At 39.8% G+C, this 21,968-nt stretch overlaps 1 protein-coding gene across 3 annotated transcripts in view; it reads right to left on the bottom strand.

Moving 5' to 3' along the window:
- The window catches only part of SNRPE (small nuclear ribonucleoprotein polypeptide E), a 106,543-nt gene extending 84,782 nt beyond the window's left edge, over positions 1–21,761 (bottom strand). For 2 of the 3 annotated variants that reach the window (XR_009254460.1, XM_058701857.1), the window contains exons 1-4: positions 21,630–21,761; positions 21,093–21,119; positions 19,578–19,640; positions 18,613–18,691 (exon numbers count right to left, since the gene is read on the bottom strand). Coding sequence is in view for 2 of the 3 variants with exons in the window: in XM_058701857.1 (XP_058557840.1) it covers positions 18,613–18,691; positions 19,578–19,640; positions 21,093–21,119; positions 21,630–21,683 (223 nt within the window). In the remaining variant the exon portion in view is untranslated. Of the gene's footprint in view, positions 1–16,136; positions 16,356–18,612; positions 18,692–19,577; positions 19,641–21,092; positions 21,120–21,629 lie in introns of those variants that run through there. The other variant, XM_058701858.1, reaches the window with a different exon arrangement.
- Positions 21,762–21,968: the final 207 nt, after the last annotated feature.

The raw sequence follows: 21,968 nt of genomic DNA, 5'->3' as shown, positions 1-21,968 counted from the left end.
ACATCAGGCTCTGTGCTAATAGCTCAGAGTCTGGAGTCTGCTTCAGATTCTGTTTCTCCCTCTTTCTCTCTGCCCTTCCCTCACTCTCTCTCAAAAATAAACATTTAAAGAAAATTCAAATGATCATATCAATTCATATAGAAAAATCATTTGACAAAATTCAACACCCTTTCCTTATAAAAACATTCAACAAACTAGGAATAGAAGGAAATCACCTCAACATAATAAAAGCCATACTAAAAAAACAAAACAAAACAACCCACAGCAAACATCACACTCAATAGTGAAAGACTGAAAGCTCTTTTCCTCCTAAGATCAGGTACGAGACAAAGATATCTACTTTCTTCACTTTTATGTTACTTACATAGTACTTGGCAGTTCTAACCAGAGCAATTAGTCAAGAAAGTGTAAAAGGCATCCAAATTGGAAAGAAAAAAGTAAAATTATCTCTGTTCACAGATAGGATATTTCATGTAGAAAACTCTAAAGAGTCTACAAAAAAATCTTTTACAACTAATATTCTAATTCAGCAAAGTAGCAGGATACAAAGTCAGGATACAAACACAAAAATCAGTTGTATTTTCATCCATAATAATAAACAATCTGAAAGAAAATTACAAAAACGGTTGCATTTACAATAGCATCAAAAAGCATAAAATACTTAGAAATCAACCTATCCAAGGAGGTGAAATACTTTTATACAATGAAAACTACAACTGATTAGAGAATTAAAAAAAAATTTTTTTTTAATGTTTATTTATTTCTGAGACAGAGAGAGACAAAGCATGAGTGGGGGAGGGGCAGAGAGAGGGGGGACACAGAATCCGAAGCAGGCTCAGGCTCTGAGCTGTCAGCACAGAGCCCGATGCGGGGCTCGAACTCACAAACTGTGAGATCATGACCTGAGTTGAAGTCGGTCGCTCAACCGACTGAGCCACCCAGGCGCCCCCTGATTAGAGAAATTAAGACATAAATAAATGGAAACATATCCCATGTTCATTGCTTGGAAGACTTAAGATTGTTAAGACGTCAATACTATATAATGTGATTTACAGATTCAATGTAATTCCTGTCAACAACCTGATGGTATTTTTTGCAGAAACAAACAAACAAACAAACAAAAAACCCATTCTAAAATTCATATGAAATCTTGAAGGACTCTGAATAGCCAAAACAGCTCAGAAAAGGAAGAAGAAAACTAGAAGACTCACACTGCCTAATTTCAAAATTTACCACAAAGCTCAAAACAGTGTGGTACTGGCATAAAGACAGTTATACAGGGGCACCTGGGTGGCTCAGTCAGTTGGGCGTCCAGCTTCAGCTCAGGTCATGATCTTGCAGCCTGTGGGTTCAAGTCCCGCATCAGGCTCTGTGAGCCTGAAGCCTGCTTTGGTTTCTCTCTCTCTCTCTGCCCCTCCCATGCTTGCACTCCATCTCTCTCTCTCTCTCAAAAAAAAAAAGAAAATTAAAAAAGATTAAAAAAAAAGACAGATATATAAACCAATGAGATAGAATAAAGAGCCGCCAAATAAACCCTCACATATATTATCGAATGATTTTTGACGAAGGTGTCCTTTTAATGGAGAAAGGGCAGTCTTTTTTTTTTTTTTTTTAAATGTACGTATGTATTTTGAGAGAGAGAGCATGCAAGCTGGGGAGGGGCAGAGAGCGAGAGAGGGAGAGAGAATCCCAAGCAGACTCCACGCTATCAGCACACAGCCCTACATGGAGCTCAGTCTCATAAACTGCGAGATCATGACCTGATCAGAGACCAAGAGTCTGATGCTTAACCGACTGAGCCACCCAGGCGCCCCTAAAGGACAGTCTTTTCAACAAATGGTGCTGGGAAAACTGGATATTCACATAAAAGAATGAAGTTGGAAAAACTAACTCACAATGGATTGAAGACTTAAATGTAAGACCTAAAACTATAAAACACTTAAAAGAAAACATAGGACTCAAACTGCATGATACTGGATTCGGCAATATTATCTTGGATATGACACCAAAGGCGCAGGCAAGAAAAGAAAAAAAAGTGAACATCATGAAAATTTTAAAATTTTAGGCATTGAAAGACAGTATCCAGGGTAAGAAGACAATCCACAGAATGGGAGAAAATATTTGCACATCATGTATCTGATAAGGGATTAATATTCAGAATATACAGAGAACTCTTTGGAAGTCAACAACAACAAAAAACAATGTAATTAAAAAATGGGCAAAGGACTTGAATAGACATTTTTCTAAAGACCTACAAATGACCAATAAGCACATGAAAAGATGCTGAGTGTCTCTAATCATTATCAGAGAAATGCAAATCAAAATTTTAAGATACTACCTCCCATCAATTAGGATGGCTACTATCAAAAAACACAAAATAACAGGGCAGGGCGCCTGGGTAGTCCAGCCAGTTAAGCATCTGAGTTCAGCTCAGGTCATGATCTCATGGTTCGGGAGTTCAAACCCCACACTGGGCTCTCTGTTGTCAGTGCACAGCCTGCTTAGGATCCTCTGTCCCCCATCCTCCCGCCCCTCCCCTGCTTGTGCTCATGCACACACACACTCTCCCTCTCTCTCTCCCAAAAACAAACATTAAAAACAAAACAAGTGGCTCAGTCAGTTAAGTGTTTGACTGTTAATCTTGGTTCAGGTCTTGATCTCAGGGTCGTGAGTTTAAGTCCTGTGTTGGGCTCTGCACTGGGCACGAAGCCTACATAAAACAAAACAAACAAACAACAAAAAAAACAATTACCAAAAAATCAAGATAAGAGACATTGGTGAGGGCATGGAAAAAGTGGAAACCCTTGTACACTGTTGGTAAGAATGTAAAATGGTACAGCTGCTGTGGAAAACAGTATGGTGGTTCCTCAAAAAATCAAAAATTGAGGGGCACCTGACTGGCTCAGTCATAAGAGCATGCAACTCTTGATCTTGGGGTTGTGAATTTGAGACCCACACTGGGTGTAGACATTACTAAAAATAAAAAAAATAATAATAAACTTAAAAAAATTAAAAATAGAATTACCATGTAACTCAGTAATTCCACTTCTGGGTATATGCTCAAAAGAACTGAAAATAGGGTCTTGAGATATTTGTACATCCATGTTCAGAACATTATTCACAACAGATAAAACACCCAAGTGCCTATTGACAGATGAATGAACAAGCAAAATGTGGTATAATACATACAATGGAATATTCAGCCTCAAAAAGGAAGGAAATTTTAACATGGATCAACCTCGAGGACATTACCCTAATCGAAATAAGCCAGTCAGAAAAAGACAAATACAGTATGAATCCACTTATATGAGATACTTAACGTAGTCAAAATCAGAGACAAAAAGTGGAACTATGATTGCCAGGGGCTGGGGGGAATGAATTATTGTTCAATGGATATAGTTTTACTTTAACATGATGAAAAGTTATGTATGATGATGATGACTGTACAACATTATAAACGTACTTAATATCACCAAATTGTACACTTTAAAAAAAAAATGGTTAGGAGCGCCTGGCTGGCTCAGTTGGTAGAGCGTGTGACTCTAGATCTCAGGGTGGTGAGCTTGAGCCCCACACTGAGGGTAGAGATTACTTTAAAAAATAAAAATAAAAAAATTTTTAGTAAAAAAATTAAAGGAGGGGTGCCTGGATGGCTCAGTCGGTTGAGTGTCTGATGGGCTCAGGTCATGATCTCGGGGTTCATGGGTTCAAGTCCCATGTTGGGCTTTGCGCTACAGTGTGGAGCCTCTTCGAATTGTCTCTCTCTCTCTCTCTCTCTCTCCTCTCCCCTGCTTGCACTCTCTCTCTCAAAAATAAACACTAAAAAGAAAAATAAATAAATAAATAAATAAATAGATAAATAAATAAATAAATAAATAAATAAAGGGCCTGGGTGGCTCAGTCAGTTGAGCATCGACTTTTCATTTAGGCTCAGGTCATGATCCCAGGGTCATGGGATCAAGCCCAAATTCAGGCTTAGCGCTGAGTGTGGAGCCTGCTTGGGATTCTCTCCCTTTGACCCTCTCCCCTGCTCACGCATGCTCACTCTCTCTCTCTCAAATAAAAAATAGAATAAAAATAGTTAATATGGTAAATTTTATGCTATATGTATTAAACCACAATAAAAATTAAAAAAAAAAAATCTGGGGGTGCCTGCCTGGCTCACTCAGGGGAGTGTGAGACTCTTGATCTCGGGGTCATGAGTTTGAGCCCCATGTTGAATGAAATTACTTAAATAAATAATTTTTTTTAAAAATCTAGAGGTTAAACTGAAGCACTAATCTCTGGAGAAAGAGTAAGTATAAATCCATAACCAAAGTTTTGAAAATTTCCTTGCCATAGCCAGTCTCTCAACAAACCTAAAACCAATTTGACTCACCTTCTTTTCTTTAGGCAAAGTTGTAAGATCTTCCCCCACAAAGTATCTATGTTCCAAATGTCCTCCTCTTCCTTACTTTAACAACATATAATAAGAACTACAAAAATGCAGATAGTTTCAAAATACAGAAGCCCACTCATGGAAATATATCCTTATGAGAGACAAAAGAGATAACGATGTTCACTGTGGCATAATTTATTAAGGTGAAAAATATGAAACTACATAAGAAAATACTTCATAAATTATGATTTGTTAAATCAATGGAATATTATGCACAAAGCCTAAAGTAAAGGACAGCAGGAAATGGCTATTATAGGAAGCAAGATTATGGGTGATATTTTAGAACCCCCAAATGTCATAAGAAACTGTTTTTAACAATAGAATCTGGAAAAAAGGAACACTCTAGAGTTGAAGCAAGGTATAAAGACTGTAGCAGAAAGTATTTCTTCTTCTTTAGCTGTCTGAAGGAAATTAACAATAAGAGGGGAAAAGGAAATGCCCTTATTGACCTTTCCTCCAGCCTTTCCTGCTAATTCCCTGACACGAAACCCTCGCCAACACTTTAAAAGGCAGTCTATACAGAAATGGAATCAGCACTCAGGTTTCCTCTAAGAGGACATAGGAAGGTTATGTATGGAAAGATACCAAGTAAAAGCGAAGAAAAGATTTGTTCAGTACAAAGCTCACTACCTCTTTCAGAAAGAATAACCTGGAAAATTTCCAATTCAAGTTTACATTATGTTTTTAAAAATTCCTAAAAAAGATGGGACTTCTTGATAGTCAGAGTCTTGATAAATGACATTAATAATGTGCTATAGGATTTATAACACATCTAAAAGTGTGACAAAATGAGCACAAAAGAGGGAGGAACTGGAGGTATAAGGTTCTTATGCCATACATGAAGCAATAAGATAGTTCTGATGATAACCTATAAGAAATTAAAGATGTATATTGTAATCAATAGGGAATCCTATACATGACACTGATATAAGTAATGGGTTGTGTTATTGCAGAAAAGCCTGGTATCTGAGGAAGTAAACTTTTTTATTTTCTTTATTCTAAAGGGGGATATTATCTATCTTCCAAGGTAGTTTGCTAAATAAACATCTGTGTAAAGGTAGTCAGAAACAAAGGACAGTCAGTACCTTGCTTGTAAGACATAGAGAAATGCAAGAGACTTATGAAGAATTGTCTCCCACCAGATGGCAGATTTAAACAAACCATACGAATAATTGCTATAATGGTAAGTGATTTAAACACCCAAATTAAAAAGCAGAGATTGTCAGATTGGACCTCAACTATATGAGATCTATAATAAACCTACTTTGCTCAGTAACGGAGAATGAGTAGACAAATAATGACATAAAAGACTTGAACAACACTAACAAGTCTGACCTGATAATTTAATTTATAGAATATTTTCCCCAACAACAGCAATATTCTTTTTTTTTTTTTTTTTTTTTTAAGTAAGCTCCACACTCAACAAGGGGCTTAAACTCTTGACCGGGAGATCAAGAGCTGCATGCTCTACCAAGTGAGCCAGCCAAGCATCCCAGCAATACACACATTCTTTTTTTTTTTTTTTAATTTTTTTAATTTTTATTTTTTTAACGTTTATTTATTTTTGAGACAGAGAGAGACAGAGCATGAACGGGGGAGGGTCAGAGAGAGGGAGACACAGAATTTGAAACAGGCTCCAGGCTCTGAGCTGTCAGCACAGAGCCCGACGCGGGGCTCGAACTCACAGACCGCGAGATCATGACCTGAGCCGAAGTCGGCCGCTTAACTGACTGAGCCACCCAGGCGCCCCAATACACACATTCTTTAAGTGGATGTGGAATAGTCACCAAGATAGATCATGTTGTGGGCTATCAAAGAAACCTAACAAGTTGAAAATAACTGAAATCATATAAATTATCTGAACCTAGGGGACACGTGGACAATCCCCAAGTATTTGGAAATTAACACACTTCTATTTTTAAAATTTGTTTTAATGTTTTAAAATTTTTTTTAATGTTTTATTTATTTTTGAGAGAAAGAGCGCAAGCAGGGGAGGGGCACAGAGAGGGAAACACAGAATCTGAAGCACGCTCTAGGCTCTGAGCTTTCAGCACAGACCCAGACATGGGGCTCAAACTCACGAACCCTGAGATCATGACCTGAGCTGAAATCGGACACTCAACTGACTGAGCCCGTTTTTATTTATTTCTGAGAGAAAGAGACAGAGTGTGAGTGGGGGGATTGGCAGAGAAAGAGAGGGAGACACAGAATCTGAAGCAGGGTCCAGGCTCTGAACTGTCAGCACAGAGCCTGATGTGGGGTTCGGACTCATGAAACATGAGATCATGACCTGAGCCGAAGTTGGACGCCCAACCAAATGAGCCACCTAGGCGTCCCAGAAATTAATACACTTCTAAGTAACTCACGTATCAAAGAGCAATTAAAAAAGGATACTGAAAATATTTTGAGCTTAACAAAAATCAAAACGCAACATTACTGAAATTTCTAACACATGGCAAAATGCTTACATTAAAAAACAGGAAATGTTTTGTATCAATAATCTAAGCTTCAACTTTAAAAACTATATAAAAATCAGGGGTGCCTGCGTGGCTCAGTCGGTTAAGTGTCTGACTTCGGCTCAGGTCATGATCTCGTGGTTTGTGGGTTCCAGCCCTGCATCGGGCTCTGTGTTGACAGCTCAGAGCCTGGAGCCTGCTTTGGATTCCGTGTCTCCCTCTCTCTCTGCCCCTCCCCTGTTCACGCTCTGTCTTTCTCTGTCTCTCAAAAATAAATAAATGTAAAAAAAAGTTCAAAAAAAACTACATAAAGATCAAACTAAACTCAAAGCAAGCCGATGGAAGAAAATAACAGGAGAAATTGAAAATAATAAAACATTAGAGAAAAATTAATGAAATGAAAAGCTGGTTGAGAAGTTCAATAAATGATACATTTCTAACCAGACTGATTAAGGAAAAAAGTAGAGAAGTGACAAATTACCAATATTAGGAATGAGAGAGAAGGCATCTCTACAGATCCTACAGGCATTAGAAGAATAAGGAAATAAGCCAAAAAATTGGCTACAACTTTAAGCCAATAAATTTGATAACTTACAGGAAATGGAAAAATTACTTAAAAAAAAAAAAACCAGAACTCCCAAAGCTCACTCAATAAATGTAGATAACTTGAATAATCCTAGATCTATTTAAGTACTTGAATTAGGAGTAAAAACAACACAAGCTACCACAACAAGCTACAGAGATAGGTGAACTTGAGGGATAGTAAGTTAACTGTAATACAGAGAAGTATTCTTACAGGGGAATCCTGAGAGATAAGGTTGGTCTAAAAATAAGCACAGAAAGGCTACAGTTACCAACTTCTATCATACAATGTCTTTTTCACATTGTGCTCCAGACCATTCTCTGCATTTTTTTAAGTAAACTCTACCCCCAACATGGGCCTTGAACTCATGACCCTAAGATCAAGAGTTGCATGCTCTACCAAACGAACCAGCCAAGTACCCCATACCTTCTGCATTTTTTATGTCACTTGCTCATTAGTATTTATATATGCCTCATAGTATTTTCTCTCTTGGATTTATGTGTAATGCAGTGCCCTTAGTAAGTGTGTAAATTCCTTAAGATAGATATAAAGATTTCCAAAAAAAAAAAAAAAAAGATTTCCAAACTGGGGGATAAAGTATAGAAACCTTCCAGATCAAAGGGCTTCACAGGTGAAAACATACCAAACATTTAAGAAAGGAAATAGGTCATCAATCCTATAAAACTCTTACAGAAAATAAAAGATGAGGGAACACTTCCTTGTATGAAACTACTACACTGATATTAAAACCAGACAAAGGGCATCTGGACGGCTCACTCGGTTAAGTGTCTGACTCTTGATTTCAGCTCAGGTCACCATGATCTTACAGTTTGTGAGATGGAGCCCGGCATTGGGGTTTCACCCCATGTGCTCTCTCTCAAAATCAATAACCTTAAAAAAAAAAAAAAGACAAAAACATTGTCAAGAGAGCTACAGACCAACATCCCTAATGACCATATTAAATAAGTGAATTTAGCAATATATAAAATAGGTAACAAACCATGACTAAACAGTGTTTATTTCAGAAATGCAAGGTCAGTTTATCACTGAAAATCAATTAATGCAATTTACCTTATCAGGCTTCAATAGAAAAACCATATGATCACCTCAGTAGAGAAAAAGTCTAAGCAAATTAGACTTGTACAAAACCTTGTATGTATGTACAAAAACCTTGTAACTATATCACACTTACTAGTATGTTTTTTCCCTAGGATCCCCCTAACATCAGGAACAAGACAAAGATGTCTCCTTTCACCACTCCACTAGAGTGGTCCTGGCCACTGAAATAAGGCAAGAAAAAAATAAAAGCCTTCGTCTGGAAAGGAAGAAATAAAACTATTTTTATTTGCATTTTTAAAATTTCTTGCATCTTCATTTTCTGCAGACAAAATGATCATCTATGTAAAAGATGCAATGACCCTGGGATCACAACCTGAGCCGAAATCAAGCACTGGACTCTCAACTGAGCCACCTAGTCACCCCTGGCAAAGAATTCTTAGACACAAAAAGTATGTACCATAAAAGAAAAATTTGATAAATGAAAACCTGAAAATTGAAAAAAAAAAAAAAAAAAAGGAAAATTCTGTGTTGTTTAAAAACACCGTACAGAAATGAAAGACAAGCCACAGACTGGGAGAAAAGTATTCACAAAAGACCTATCTGGTAAGGATTTTTTTTTAAATGCAGAAGACATAAAGAACTCTCCCAACAACAAAGAAAAAAACGACAACCCAATTCTTTTTATTATTTTTTAATGCTTATTTATTTTTGAGAGAGAGAGCACAGCAGGGGAGGGGCAGAGACAGAGAGGGAGACACAGAATCTGAAACAGGATCCAGGCTCTGAGCTGTCAGCACACAGCTCAACGCAGGGCTTGAACCCACAAAGTGTGAGATCCAAAGTTGGGACACTTACCAACTGAGGCACCTATGCACCACATCCCAATTTTTAAAATGGGCCTACACATGAACTTTATAGGAATCAATGCAGAAGTGCCAAAAACAGGAAAATAACCCCCAACTCCACTAAGTAGTTTACAGATAAACAAACTGTGGTATATCCCTACAATGGAATACTACTCAGCAATAAAAAGGAACAGAATACTGATTCATGGAACATGAATGAAACTCAAAAGCATATTCCATGAAAAAAACCACACATAAATGGTTACACACTGTAAAATTCCACTTGTAGGACATTCTCAGGGAAACAGAAATCAGACCATTAGTTACCAGGAGCTAGGGTGAGTGAGGTAGATTGACTATGAAGGGGCCCAGGCAACATTTTGGATCATGGAAATACTTTTTGACTGTTGGTAGTTACAGGGCTGTATACATTTATCAAATGTCATCAAAGTATATAGGTGTTAACGTGTGATTTTAGTATCTGTAAATTATACCTCCATAAACTTGACTGAAAAAGCAAAAACAAAAAAATTCCCCAAATTTTAATATCTTGGGTGTATGTGGAATGAGTTTACCTCTTATCCACACATATTCCTCAACGAATCTTTTAAACTATAAAGTATCCTCATTTGGAACTAGACAAGTAATAGTTCCTGTGCATTCCTGAGACCTGAAATGGCATATGTATTATCTTATTAAATCATTCCACCACCACCATGAAACTGAGGTTGAGAGGTTTGGGTAATTCTAAAGTTGTGATTGTGGACCCCCAAGATCTTTGGATCTTTTTGAGTGTATTTCACTGCTTCCCTAAATCTCCAAGGTAAGGACACCCTTTTATATCCTTCACTGTTTAGCAAAGAACACCCAAAGAAAGTGGACACTGGTGAAAAATGAGAAACACCTTCCAAACTGAATATCTTATAGTATAGGATCTAAAAAAGGCTGTTTTGGGCAAAACATTCTCCTCACTCTATCTACCTTCTCTCTGGTTTAGCAACAAAGTCCACCAGGAAGAGGCATTCATTTGTTTATTTTCCCCAGGTCTCCTCTGCAATTTCCCAGCCCAGCAAAACATCTCTAACTCAGCATGGCCCTAGGGATGAGGCTAATCTGTTAATACTCCAGAGACAGCAGTTTCTATGGACATGGAATGATGATCCAGGATCATCTTTCTCAGGAATTATTTTCATAACTAGGGAAGGAAATAAAGTCTGCTGTTTAACAGAATAAAACCAGTCACATCACTTCATTTGCATTCCCGCATATAGTCCAAGATCATCACTTCAATTGCCAACTCAACTATGGCATTTAAAAATTCTCCACTGAACAACTGATCCCCTTCCAAATACAGGTGGCCCTGTTCTGACACTGTTCTCATTCACAATGCTTCAGTTTTACCTAACAGAAAATCAACCAGGAAATTTATTCTCTCATATAACAAGTTTGGTGTTAGGCAAGTTCCAGGGCTGATTAATTCAGCGGCTCAAAAGTCATCAAAGACCAAGTTTTTTTTCCGTTGTTCTACTCTGACATTCTTAGGATGCTGGCAATTACTACTTCAGTGTCATCTCACAATAAGCCTGTGAATTTCATTCAAACTGTTCCTTGAATTTCAAACTGTTGCTTGATGGTTGTTTAGAATGAAGAAGACAATTTTCTCATTTGTACTGTGGAAGGCAATTTAGAAGTACCTACAGAATTATTTTTAATATGCATATCCTTTGATCTTGTAATTCCACTTCTAAGAATTCAACTCACAGGAGGGGCGCCTGGGTGGCTCAGTCTGTTAAGCGTCCGACTGCAGCTCAGGTCACGACCTCACGGTCTGTGAGTTCGAGCCCCGCGTCGGGCTCTGGGCTGATGGCTCAGAGCCTGGAGCCTGCTTCTGATTCTGTGTCTCCCTCTCTCTCTGCCCCTCCCCTGTTCATGCTCTGTCTCTCTCTGTCTCAAAAATAAATAAACGTTAAAAATTAAAAAAAAAAAAAAAAAAAAAAGAATTCAACTCACAGGAATATGTAAATGGACAGAAACTCTTTAACAGCAAAAATCTGGAAGCAGCCTAAAATAGCCACTAATACAGGTGATTACTTAACCTGAGAGACCCATACAATAGAATACAGCTGTTTAACATGGCAATATATCCACGTTTTGTTGATAAGGGTCAAGCTGCAAGGAGTATGCATATATAAGTAAAACTACCTATGACATCAAAAGCACAGGCAACAAAATCTTAAAAAATAAACTAGATTCCATCAAAATTATCTGTGCATCAAAAGACATAAAAGAGTGAAGACAACCCACAGAATGGGTGAAAATATTTTTTTTTTAATTTTTAATGTTTATTTTTGAGAGAGCGAGCGAGCACGAGAGGGTGAGGGGAAGAGAGGGAGACACAGAATCCAAAACAGGCTCTAGGCTCTGAGCTGTCAGCAGAGTCTGATGTGGGGCTCAAACTCACAGATTGTGAGATCACAACCTGAGCTAAAGTCCAGTGCTTAACTATCATATTTGTGAAGTGTGTATCTGATACGGGGTTAATATCCAGAATATGTAAAGGACTCCTTCAGCTCAACAACAACAAAATAATCTGTTTAAAAATGGGCCCAGGACTTAACAGCAGACATTTCTCTGAAGACATACAAATGACCAATAAACATATGAAGAAATGATCACTAACCATTAAGGAAATGCAAATCAAAACCACAATATCACCTCACAACCATTAAGACATTTACTATCAAAAGTAGAAAATAGGGTTTGCCAAGGATGTAAAGAAACAGGAGCCCTTGTGCCCTACTGATCAGAATGTAAAACGGTGTAGCTGCTGTGGAAAACAATATGATGATTCCTCAAAAAGACCTTGGGTACATACTCTCAAAAAAATTGAAAGCAGGGTCTTAAAGAGATCTTTGTACACCCATGTTTACTGCAATAGTAAGATGGTTCCTCGAAAACTTTCTAGTTTTATCTCAACAGAACTGAAAACAGGACCTTGGAGAACAGTATTATTCACAATAGCAAAAAGGTGAAAGTAACTTAAATGTCTACTGACAGTTCAACGCATAAACAGAACATGGTGTGTAAACATACAGTATTATTCGGCCTTAAAGAGAAGAAATTAGGGCACATTCTGTAACATGGGTGAACCATGAGAACATTATGCTAAATGAAATAAATAAGTCAGTTGTAAAACAAGTATTATTATGACTCCATATATATGAGGTATTTAGGAGTCAAACTCCTGGAAACAGAAAAGAATGATGTTTGCCAGGGGCTAGGAGGGCCAAGGGATGGGAAGTTGTTGACAGGGTAGTTTCACTCTTGCAAGATAAAGTTCTAGGGAATGTTTGCACAATGTAATGTACTTAACGTTACTGAGCTGCACAATTTTACCAAAATTAAAAAAACTTTTAGTGGCGCCTGGGTGGCTCAGTTAGTTGGATGTCTGGCTCTTGATTTCAGCTCAGGGTATGATCTCACAGTTCTTGGGACCTGAGCCCCATGTTGGACACCATGTTGTCAGCAGAACCTGCTTGGGATTTTCTTTCTCCCTTTCTGTCCATCCCCCCAAATAAATAAACTTAAAAAAAAAAAAAAAAAAAGCTTTTAAATACAAATACCAAATTGAGAAAAAACCCAAATTGTACATATTTGCAGAGTTTAGAAGGATAAACCCCTAACTCCTAATAGTAGTTATGTATCGAGTATACTGATGGGAAAAGGAAGGACTTTTGTTATTTACTTCCTAACTTTCTATTCTACTGGCATTTTAATTATGAACATGCACTATGCTAGGATTTTTAAATTCAATTTTTTTAAAAGGTGTTTTGGATATAACTTAAAATTAAACTCTAGGTACAATAGACTTAAGTTCTAACACCACTTTAAAAGTTTTACCAAGCACATCTCCTCACAAAAAGCATGGCCTGAGTAGGTTATTATGGTTAGCTCTAAAAGGAATAATTAAGGAAAACCTCCTGTGTCATCCAGTTAATAGGTGATGTGCCTATTAGGCTTACCCCAGGAATTGTCCATGGCACTTCCTAGCCAATAATGCCTAAAACCAGATTAGACAAAGATCCACTCTCTCATCTTGAAACTGACAAATTTGATACAATAGCTGGTGCCTGCAAATACAAAATCCCAGGGTTTTCAAACTATTCTTATCGCGTTCTCTCCCTACCTTAGACTAATAAAACACCAGGCCTGCACCAGCACTTAACTTTTTCAGAGCCTTATTTTCCTCCCACCCCCACTTCAAGAATGTTACAAGAGAGTTAGTGGGTGGTTAGCAAGACCCCCTCAGAAACCAACAGCCATTCCAGAAAAATAATTGCTCACATACCAAGGGCTGCCAACAAGAGCAGCTTCCCAGCAGCATGTTTTAATAACCTTAATGAAGCAGAGAGCAACGCCTCCTATAATACAAATTCTGGTTGGAAAAAAGATCTACAGATTGTGGAAAAGTACAACTTAAAAAGCAAACACCACAGGCTCCAGTAAGGCAGGAAAGCAAGCAGAGATTTCTAAATACAGAGCTCAATTGTAAGAGTTCACTGTACCTTATTTCTATCATCGTTTGCTCTGTCAAAAATAGAACTTTCCAGGTCTTGATCCATTCAGAATAAGCCACAGCAGGCACAGCTTTGCTTACACAGGGCAGCCAGGTCAGAAAGGCCACACAGGGAAATGGAAAAGCAGCCAGCAGGTTTTCTTAGGGATTATACTGCTCCGGCTTTTATCCTTCTTCCTAGCTATTTTGGTGCCAAGAAAGCTGCAGGGAGGTCTTTGCTCTGCTCTGAAAAAGCTTTTACTAGAAAGGCTGAAGCAGTCCCAGGGCTGCAACTCCCTCTGCTGCCCAAGGATTTCTTTGCATGCTGTAGCAGGTTCAATGCATTTCAAACTCAACTATGTTAAAAGAGCTAAAGTAAAGTGGCCCTTTACTTCAAAATGTGACCAAAAAGGCACAGGTTCAAATAGGAGAGGAACAGCTAGAATGCCAACTTCTAAGCTGGACAAATTTCTACACTTGCCTACAAACCTCCTCTATCTCGAAAGATTTCTTTTGCTCAGTTTAAAGCAAAGTTCGCCATCTCCCTCACAGGCACTTGGAAAAGCAGGAACTAGTCCTGTTCCTTCTTCACTAACCTTTAATAATGCCCACTACAAGAATTTAAGGTAGGCCTTATTCATCTTTCAAGATCCAATTTTTTTTTTTTTTTTAATATTTTTTTTATTTTTATTTTTGGGACAGAGAGAGACAGAGCATGAATGGGGGAGGGGCAGAGAGAGAGGGAGACACAGAATCGGAAACAGGCTCCAGGCTCCGAGCCATCAGCCCAGAGCCTGACGCGGGGCTCGAACTCACGGACCGCGAGATCGTGACCTGGCTGAAGTCGGACGCTTAACCGACTGCGCCACCCAGGCGCCCCTCAAGATCCAATTTAAATAGCACTTAGCCTGTGGCACTGAAGCTATTTGTTTGCCAGTCTGTTTCACTGCATTTATTCAACCTTGTGCCCGTGTAACAGCGGATGCTCAATAATCACTGAACGGAATTCTAACTAGAACCACCCTGGGGTCATTTTTCACTTAAGTAATCCCTATACCCAGTGTGGGGGTAGAACTCATGACCCTGAGATCTAGAGTCACATGTTCTACCGACTAAGCCAGCCTGGCGCCCCTAACTACAACCGCCCTGAGAAATTGGGGGAGGAAAGATCTATCCACATAATTCAGTTGAGAACTAAGAAATTACTGAGGGAGGCACCAAAATCTTTAGAGAGAAGGGTAAGAGATACGTGTTGCTCCAACGAACATACTATTATTATGCCTACCAACTTACCAGCACTGTTTGTGGTCTTTTTCAGGTTACCAATCTCACAAAGTGTCCCTCCTGTTAACTTTTTTTTTTAAGTTTATTTATTTATTTTGAGGAAGAAAAGAGAGAATCTCAAGCAGGCTCATGCTGTCAGCACTGAGTCCGACGTGGAGCTTGATGCCATGAACCAGGAGATCATGGCCTGAGCAAAAGCCCTGAAACCAAGAGTAGGATGCTTAATCAACTGAGCCACCCAGGCACCCCTCCCTCCTGTTAACTCTTAACAGAGCTCATTTTATTTATTTATTAAGTTTATTTATTTTGAGAGAGAAAGAGAGCACAAGTGGGGCAGAGACAGAGAATCCCAAGCAAGCTCCACACTGCCAGCGCGGAGCCCAACACAGGGCTGAAACCCACGAGCTGCGAGATCATGACCTGAGGTAAAGTCGGAAACCTACCCGACTGAACCACCCAGGTGGCGCCCCAACAGATCTCATTTTAAATGTACGTTTAGGGCACTTTACTCTTTGCTTATACCCAGATACTTCTCACATTCTGATCTTAGTAATACAAAAATTCACAAAGACCTCAGAGAGTGACTCGGAGAGTGCTAATAAGCAAATACTGAAACTATTATAGCACCTCCAACCTACTGTGGTTAGAATTCTAGTGTTCCAGCATCTAGAACTAGAACTGATAATGAAGACATGTATTAGTTTAAAAACCTTTATTTCTGCAAACCCTCCTCTTCTCCATGACCCAATATCAGAAGCTTACCTGTCAGGTAGAATTCCTACTCTTTGCCTTAAGAATCTACAGATCCAGGCCCTATAAAAGACAAATGCCCAGGGGCAACTGCCGCCCTTCAGAAAACTTAGGGGCCACTGTGTAAAAGGTCTCTAACACTGGGTAGAAAGAAACAATGTAAATGTTTAAATAAAAACAATCCCACAGCATTTATTGTCATCTGGTAATAACATAAAGGTAATCAGAACAATAGGAACAAATGTTTTAGAACTAGACTCCCAACAAAGGACCTCTAAAAAAACAAACTACATGGCCTTCTCAAGCATTTCTCACTTCATTGATCATTTCTAGTTGGAGACACTTTGGAGCAGGGTAATATTATCTCCTTTTAGCATGATCCGACCTGCAACAGAAAATTAAAAAAAAAAAAAAAAAAAGCTATTAATAGCCACTCAGACAAGTGTGCAACACCTTTTAGCCTCAGAATTTCAGATCACACTTGAGCAATTTTGAAATGCTTTCTTCCTTGAGAAGGTATGTGAAAAACTTGAAATATCCACATATTGAAAAGCTCTGCATATTAGAGTGTATGAGCTTTTTCAACAATAAACTAATGAATGTAGAGAAATATTATTTTATGAAACCTACAATTTCTACAGACTAAGTCAACTGACTAGGTCTACCCCAACATTTCCCACTGTTCTGAGTTTGTAGAAGTTGAAGAACGAGTTGTGTTCCAAGTTTAAAACATTTGACAGCATCCCATATCATTCTTGTTTTCAATAAATTAAAGAGTCTATCCTACAATAAACAAAATTCTTCAAATTTTATCCACCATTTCCTAAACTTATTTGAGCAGGGAATACTTTTTTCCTGAGAAATAGCTACAAATATCTTCAGTGTTGAGTAAAATCATTTTGAGAAATACTAATCAACCCCAATTGTGATTGATTTTTAAGTTTCTCAGACTTCTACAACAGGTAATATTAATCTATTCTATAGGATAAATACTATTATAGGAATTCAACACCCTCCAAATAATTTATATATACTGATGTCAATAAAGCTAGCTTACCCCTCCTGGCAAGACATGTTTAAATTCGAAAATCCAGACTTTCACAAAAATAGCCTAAACAGAAATAAGCATAGCAAAACACCATACCACTTCTCAGATTCTACCTTCCACATATCTCCTACAGGCTCAAGAGAATCCTCAGGGTCCGGAAAAAAGAGACACCTGAAGGCCACCACTGATTAAGGTACTAGTGAGCTGTGAACTAGGCATTAAACAATTAAAAAAAAAGTACCTAAATAACTTCAAATGAACAGGATTTTGAAAGAAATGACTGCTTGTCTTGAAGTCATGATTCCTAAAGACCCTTCATTAACTGGGTTCAGGAACTGCATTCATTATTCAAATATTTTTTTGTTTCTATTGTATGACAGGCACTGAATTAGGCACTAGGCCTATTAGGGAGCAAAAAAGAGAGGACTTATGGAGCACGAGGCCCAGTGAGAGAGACATTAATCGAACAATCCCACTAATGAGTGTTTTACTATAAACTCAGCACAGCCTGCCTCCCCGCACCCCCATCCTCACCCCAGTAAGACAAAAAGAAAACCTGATATCTGACATTTGATTGGAGTCCTAAACACATAGGAAACCACATATACAAAGATTTATGGTGGAGCAAGTATGCAGGTTCAAACAGCTGAAAGAGCACACGTGTGGATGAAGCTCAGAAAATGAAGCAGTGATACAAAACGAGCAGAGAGAGAAAAGATCACGAAGAACTTTGCAGAATACATTAAAGATTTTCTTATTCCACTAGCAACAGGAAGTCACGGAAGGTTTCACGCAGAGGGATGACAAGGTCAAATTGGTGCTTTTCAAAGATAACTGCAGCCTGCAGAGCAAAGTGGAGGGGGCTGAGGCAGTTGCAAAGAAATCAACCAGTAAACTGAATGGGGGTTGGTGCCATTCAGTAAGGCAGGAACACTAAAATAGGTCTAAAAGAGTGTACAGGGAGTGGGAAGCGATTTGATTTCTGACATGCTCACTTTGAAGAGCCTTTGAGACATCCAGGTAGACATGGTGAATAGGCTCAGAGAGGCCTACCGCCACAGAGGTGAATCTGAGGTCAATATAGAGATGGCAACTGAAGGTATAGTCTAGAGGGCCTGGGTAAATAACACCAAATGACAGGAGGGCCTAGAACCCAGCCTTGAGCAACTCAAAACATTTAATGGCGGGGTCTGAAAGGATGAATATACAAAAGTCTGAAAAGGAGTAACTAGAAATGAAAAATAAAACCGAGTACAGTATCACGGAGCCAAAGGAACAAAGCGTTTTAAGGTGGGAGTGGCCCACAGCGCCAAACGCTGTTCGGAGTTCTATAAAATGAGAACTAGTATTGACGATTCGATTTGACACCGTTAGTCTTTGGTGACCTTCATGAGAGGGGTCTGAGTGGAGAAACAAAAGCAGAAATGGAGCGGGGTAGGCAGCAAATGGCTGAGGAGGATTTCAAAAGCATATACGCCTCCACACAGTGAATTCTCAACTGCACACTAAATTTAAACATGAATAGAGTTACAACTCGTTCAATTCTGCAAGCGAATAAATATTTCTCTAAGTCCAAGAGGCCAGCTATTCTTACCCAGTTGTTTTCTTGACTTTGTTTTAGAATGAATCTCTTCTGCATCATCTAATACGAGGTTCATGTACTCATCAAAACCCTAGAAAGATAAGCCAACCGAATGTCATCTTCGAGTAAAATCACACGCACGCCATTTCAGATGACTACACCAACCTCAATATAGAAATGCCAACTAACTTCAGAAATTCACCTTTCTACTGATCTTTCAGCTGAAACACCATCTCCCTCCTAAGCCTTTTTTTAAATAACAAAAGAAAGGCAGAACGTACTCCAAATTACCTTTAGAGCCTTTTGGACTTAAGATCTGATTAGCTGCGCCTAAGAGCCACTGTCCCTGTCTTTTACAACCTGTCCCATACAGCATTGTGTGTGACTTGCACTGGCACCACTCCTCCCGTGTTCCTCACAAAACACTATCACCACTACCCAGAACGTTTGTTTTTCTACTAGTAATCACAGAAGGGGAGATTACTGACGGAATCTACAATGTCTAAAGGGAATACCAAAGTGTCCTAACATACTACTTTTCAGCCATGTTTTATCTTTCTTTACGATTTTAGTGTATGTGCTGCTGAAGCGAGCACTGTTTTGTCTTTCTTTAAAACATTATTTAGCGTACTCTGCCATCCTGAAAGTCCTTTTGAAGTAACCCCACCCAGCTATATTCAGGTTATCACCTAAGACAGAACTAACGCACCACTGATTTTCACCCCATTGTAATTTCATTTCTTTCGTCCCGTCCTTCAAATACTAACGCTGTTGTTCAAATAATTTTTAAAGATTAATTGTCCCTCTCTTATGAATGACCCAAGCCCTATTAAGTACAACAGTGAGACAAGAACAGTGGCCCTGAAGAACCTTCTTTGGGTTGGGTCACTGTCTTTTTGTACACTGTCCTGGCTGGGCATTTTTGCAAAATCGTTTTCTATCAACACCGACTGAGAGAAAACATCCTGGTTACTCACAATGATACAGCCCTCTATCCGCATGTTCACTTGCTCATAAAGCCACACCTGAATCCGAGATCTCTGAAATAATCGTAAAAATAGGTATGTTAAAAAAACAAGCAAAACATAAGCACTCTGGTCAAACAATACAGAAATCTGGCTCCTAAAGAAAACCTTCAAAAATAAAAGCCAAGAATTGAACTACTCAAATCATATGTAAGAATTAGTAACCAAGAGTAGTTACTTGCCAAGCAACAGTCTCAATAAATGCTATATTGGGACCAAGTTAATAATTTTCCTGTGATGCTAGGACTCAATTGTATTTCTTACAGCTTCTCGTCTCGATACATATTGAGTGCTAATTGACAGTATAGCATAAGGCAGCAATTCCCAAATCATCAGGGCTTCTTTCTTATGTGCAATAGCAAAATCCAGCTTCAAAACAGCTTTCTCTAGGTTCCCAGGTTTCCACATCTCACATTTAACAACCAGGGGAAGGACCCTCAAGCCTGGTGATTAAAAATTACAATAGCTTGGGGGCACCTGGGTGGCTTACTGGGTTAAGCACCCCCGCTTTTGACCTCAGCTCAGGTCTTGATCTCAGGGTCAGGAGTTTAAGCCCCACTTTGGGGTCTGCGCTGGGCATGAAGCCTGCTTAGAAAAAAAAAAAAAAGTTACAATGGCTTGGGGTGCCTGGCTGGCTCAGTTGGGTGAAGCATGTGACTCTTGATCGTGGGGTCATGGGTTTGAGCCCCACGTTGGGTGGAGATTACTTAAAAAAAAAATTATCATGGCTTGAAATTAGTCTGTCTGCAACTGTGTTACACATGCTACAACTGTCAGAGCAACAGAAAATGCATTTTCTTTCCAAAATAACTTAAATACTCGGCCCTACTACCTCATAATGTGAATTGCTAAAAATTCCCCTAAAGGAAAGCTGCCTGCCACTATATCCTCTGAAGGTATTCCTCCTCTCTTCCTTTTCGGGCATCTTTTTTATATCTCAGTTTTCTCCCAAGTGCTAAACACACCACCTTATTATGTGGCTTAAAGTCGACAGGATTTCTTTCCTTCAATGTTTCACCCCAGAGGAAAGGAAAGGGGAAACGTTCCAATAATGAGTACCAACAAAAGTACCCAAATACCAGTCATGCCTGCCAAGAACTGCTTTTTGAAGTACTTTTGGTCTTGCAAAAGTATAACACTATTCTTTCACTGCTTGGAGTGGGCATTTCATTACATCCCGGAGCCCCTTCCCCGCAAATACTCCTCCAATCTCCGGTTTCACCTACTTTACTTTTTTTTTTTTTTTTTTCCCTTAAGGAAACTCTAGCCCCACGGTGGGGCTGGAACACTCCACTCCAAGATCAAGAGTCGCACATTCGACCGACCGAGCCAGCCAGGCGCCCGTTTCATCTATTTTTAACTCCAGAACACGTTGATTAGGCAGGATGATGCAAACAAGCCAAATAAATTCACCCTTTACTTTAAAAAAAAAATGACAGAACAACACAGCACAAACAACTTACGTACATTTTGCAAGTATCTGAAGATGAGGTTCTGCACCAGGGGTTAAGGAAAAAAAAAAAAATACAGGCAGAGGGTAGACCGTTCTCCCCGAAACGGGTCAATCCCACCCCCATCTCGCCTTTGTTTTCTGAACACGAGGTCTGGTGTCCAGGCAACGGCCGGAGCCCAGCCAGGCACTCTTTAGGGGCTCCCGAACGCTCCGAAGGAATCCCTCCCACTCCTTTGCTCTCCAGGGGCTTCTTGGCGCCGACATCTTCCTCCTCCCTGAGCCTGAGGACTCCCACCTCCACTCGGTACCTAACTAAAGCCGTCTTCCTTCGCTCATCCGCGCCACTCCTGCACTGCCCACTGCAGGGGGCTGCCCAAGCCCACCTCTCACCGGGTCTTCAACTACCCCGCGCTTTCTCCCGGCCTCGGTCGCCCCGGGTGCTCATGGGATGTGGGTCCACACTCCGCTCCCTCAGGCCTGCTCTCGGTCTGCGCTTTCGCCCCCCGTTTTCTGGCCCGAACCTCCCAGTCCTGACATCCTACGTAGGATACGATGGGCTGCACCATCACCTTCTGCACTTTTTGGCCCTGGCCGCGGTACGCCATGGTGGAAGCTGACAAAGACCGCACGCTAGTTCTGAGAGCAACTTCCGGCAAAAGAGGCGGAAGCGGAAGTGTGTGGCGCGCGCGAGGCGACCGGGGCGGCTCCTGGGAAATGCCTCTCTAGCCGTGGAGGTTGCTTTTCTCGGTGCTCCATAGCCCCTGCGGGGAGGCCCTCCGGAGGCGACCGCACCTTGGACCGTGAGTCGGTCCTACAGCGCCTCCTGGAGGGAGCCGGGAGGAGGCGCCGAGCGGCCTCGCCTGTAAGGCGGCCGCGGCGGAAAGCGGTGC

Source organism: Neofelis nebulosa, chromosome 15, assembly GCF_028018385.1.
Source record: "Neofelis nebulosa isolate mNeoNeb1 chromosome 15, mNeoNeb1.pri, whole genome shotgun sequence".
Taxonomy (NCBI): domain Eukaryota; kingdom Metazoa; phylum Chordata; class Mammalia; order Carnivora; family Felidae; genus Neofelis; species Neofelis nebulosa.
The sequence above is the reverse complement of the archived record's forward strand: the minus strand, read 5'-3'. Positions and strand labels throughout refer to the sequence as shown.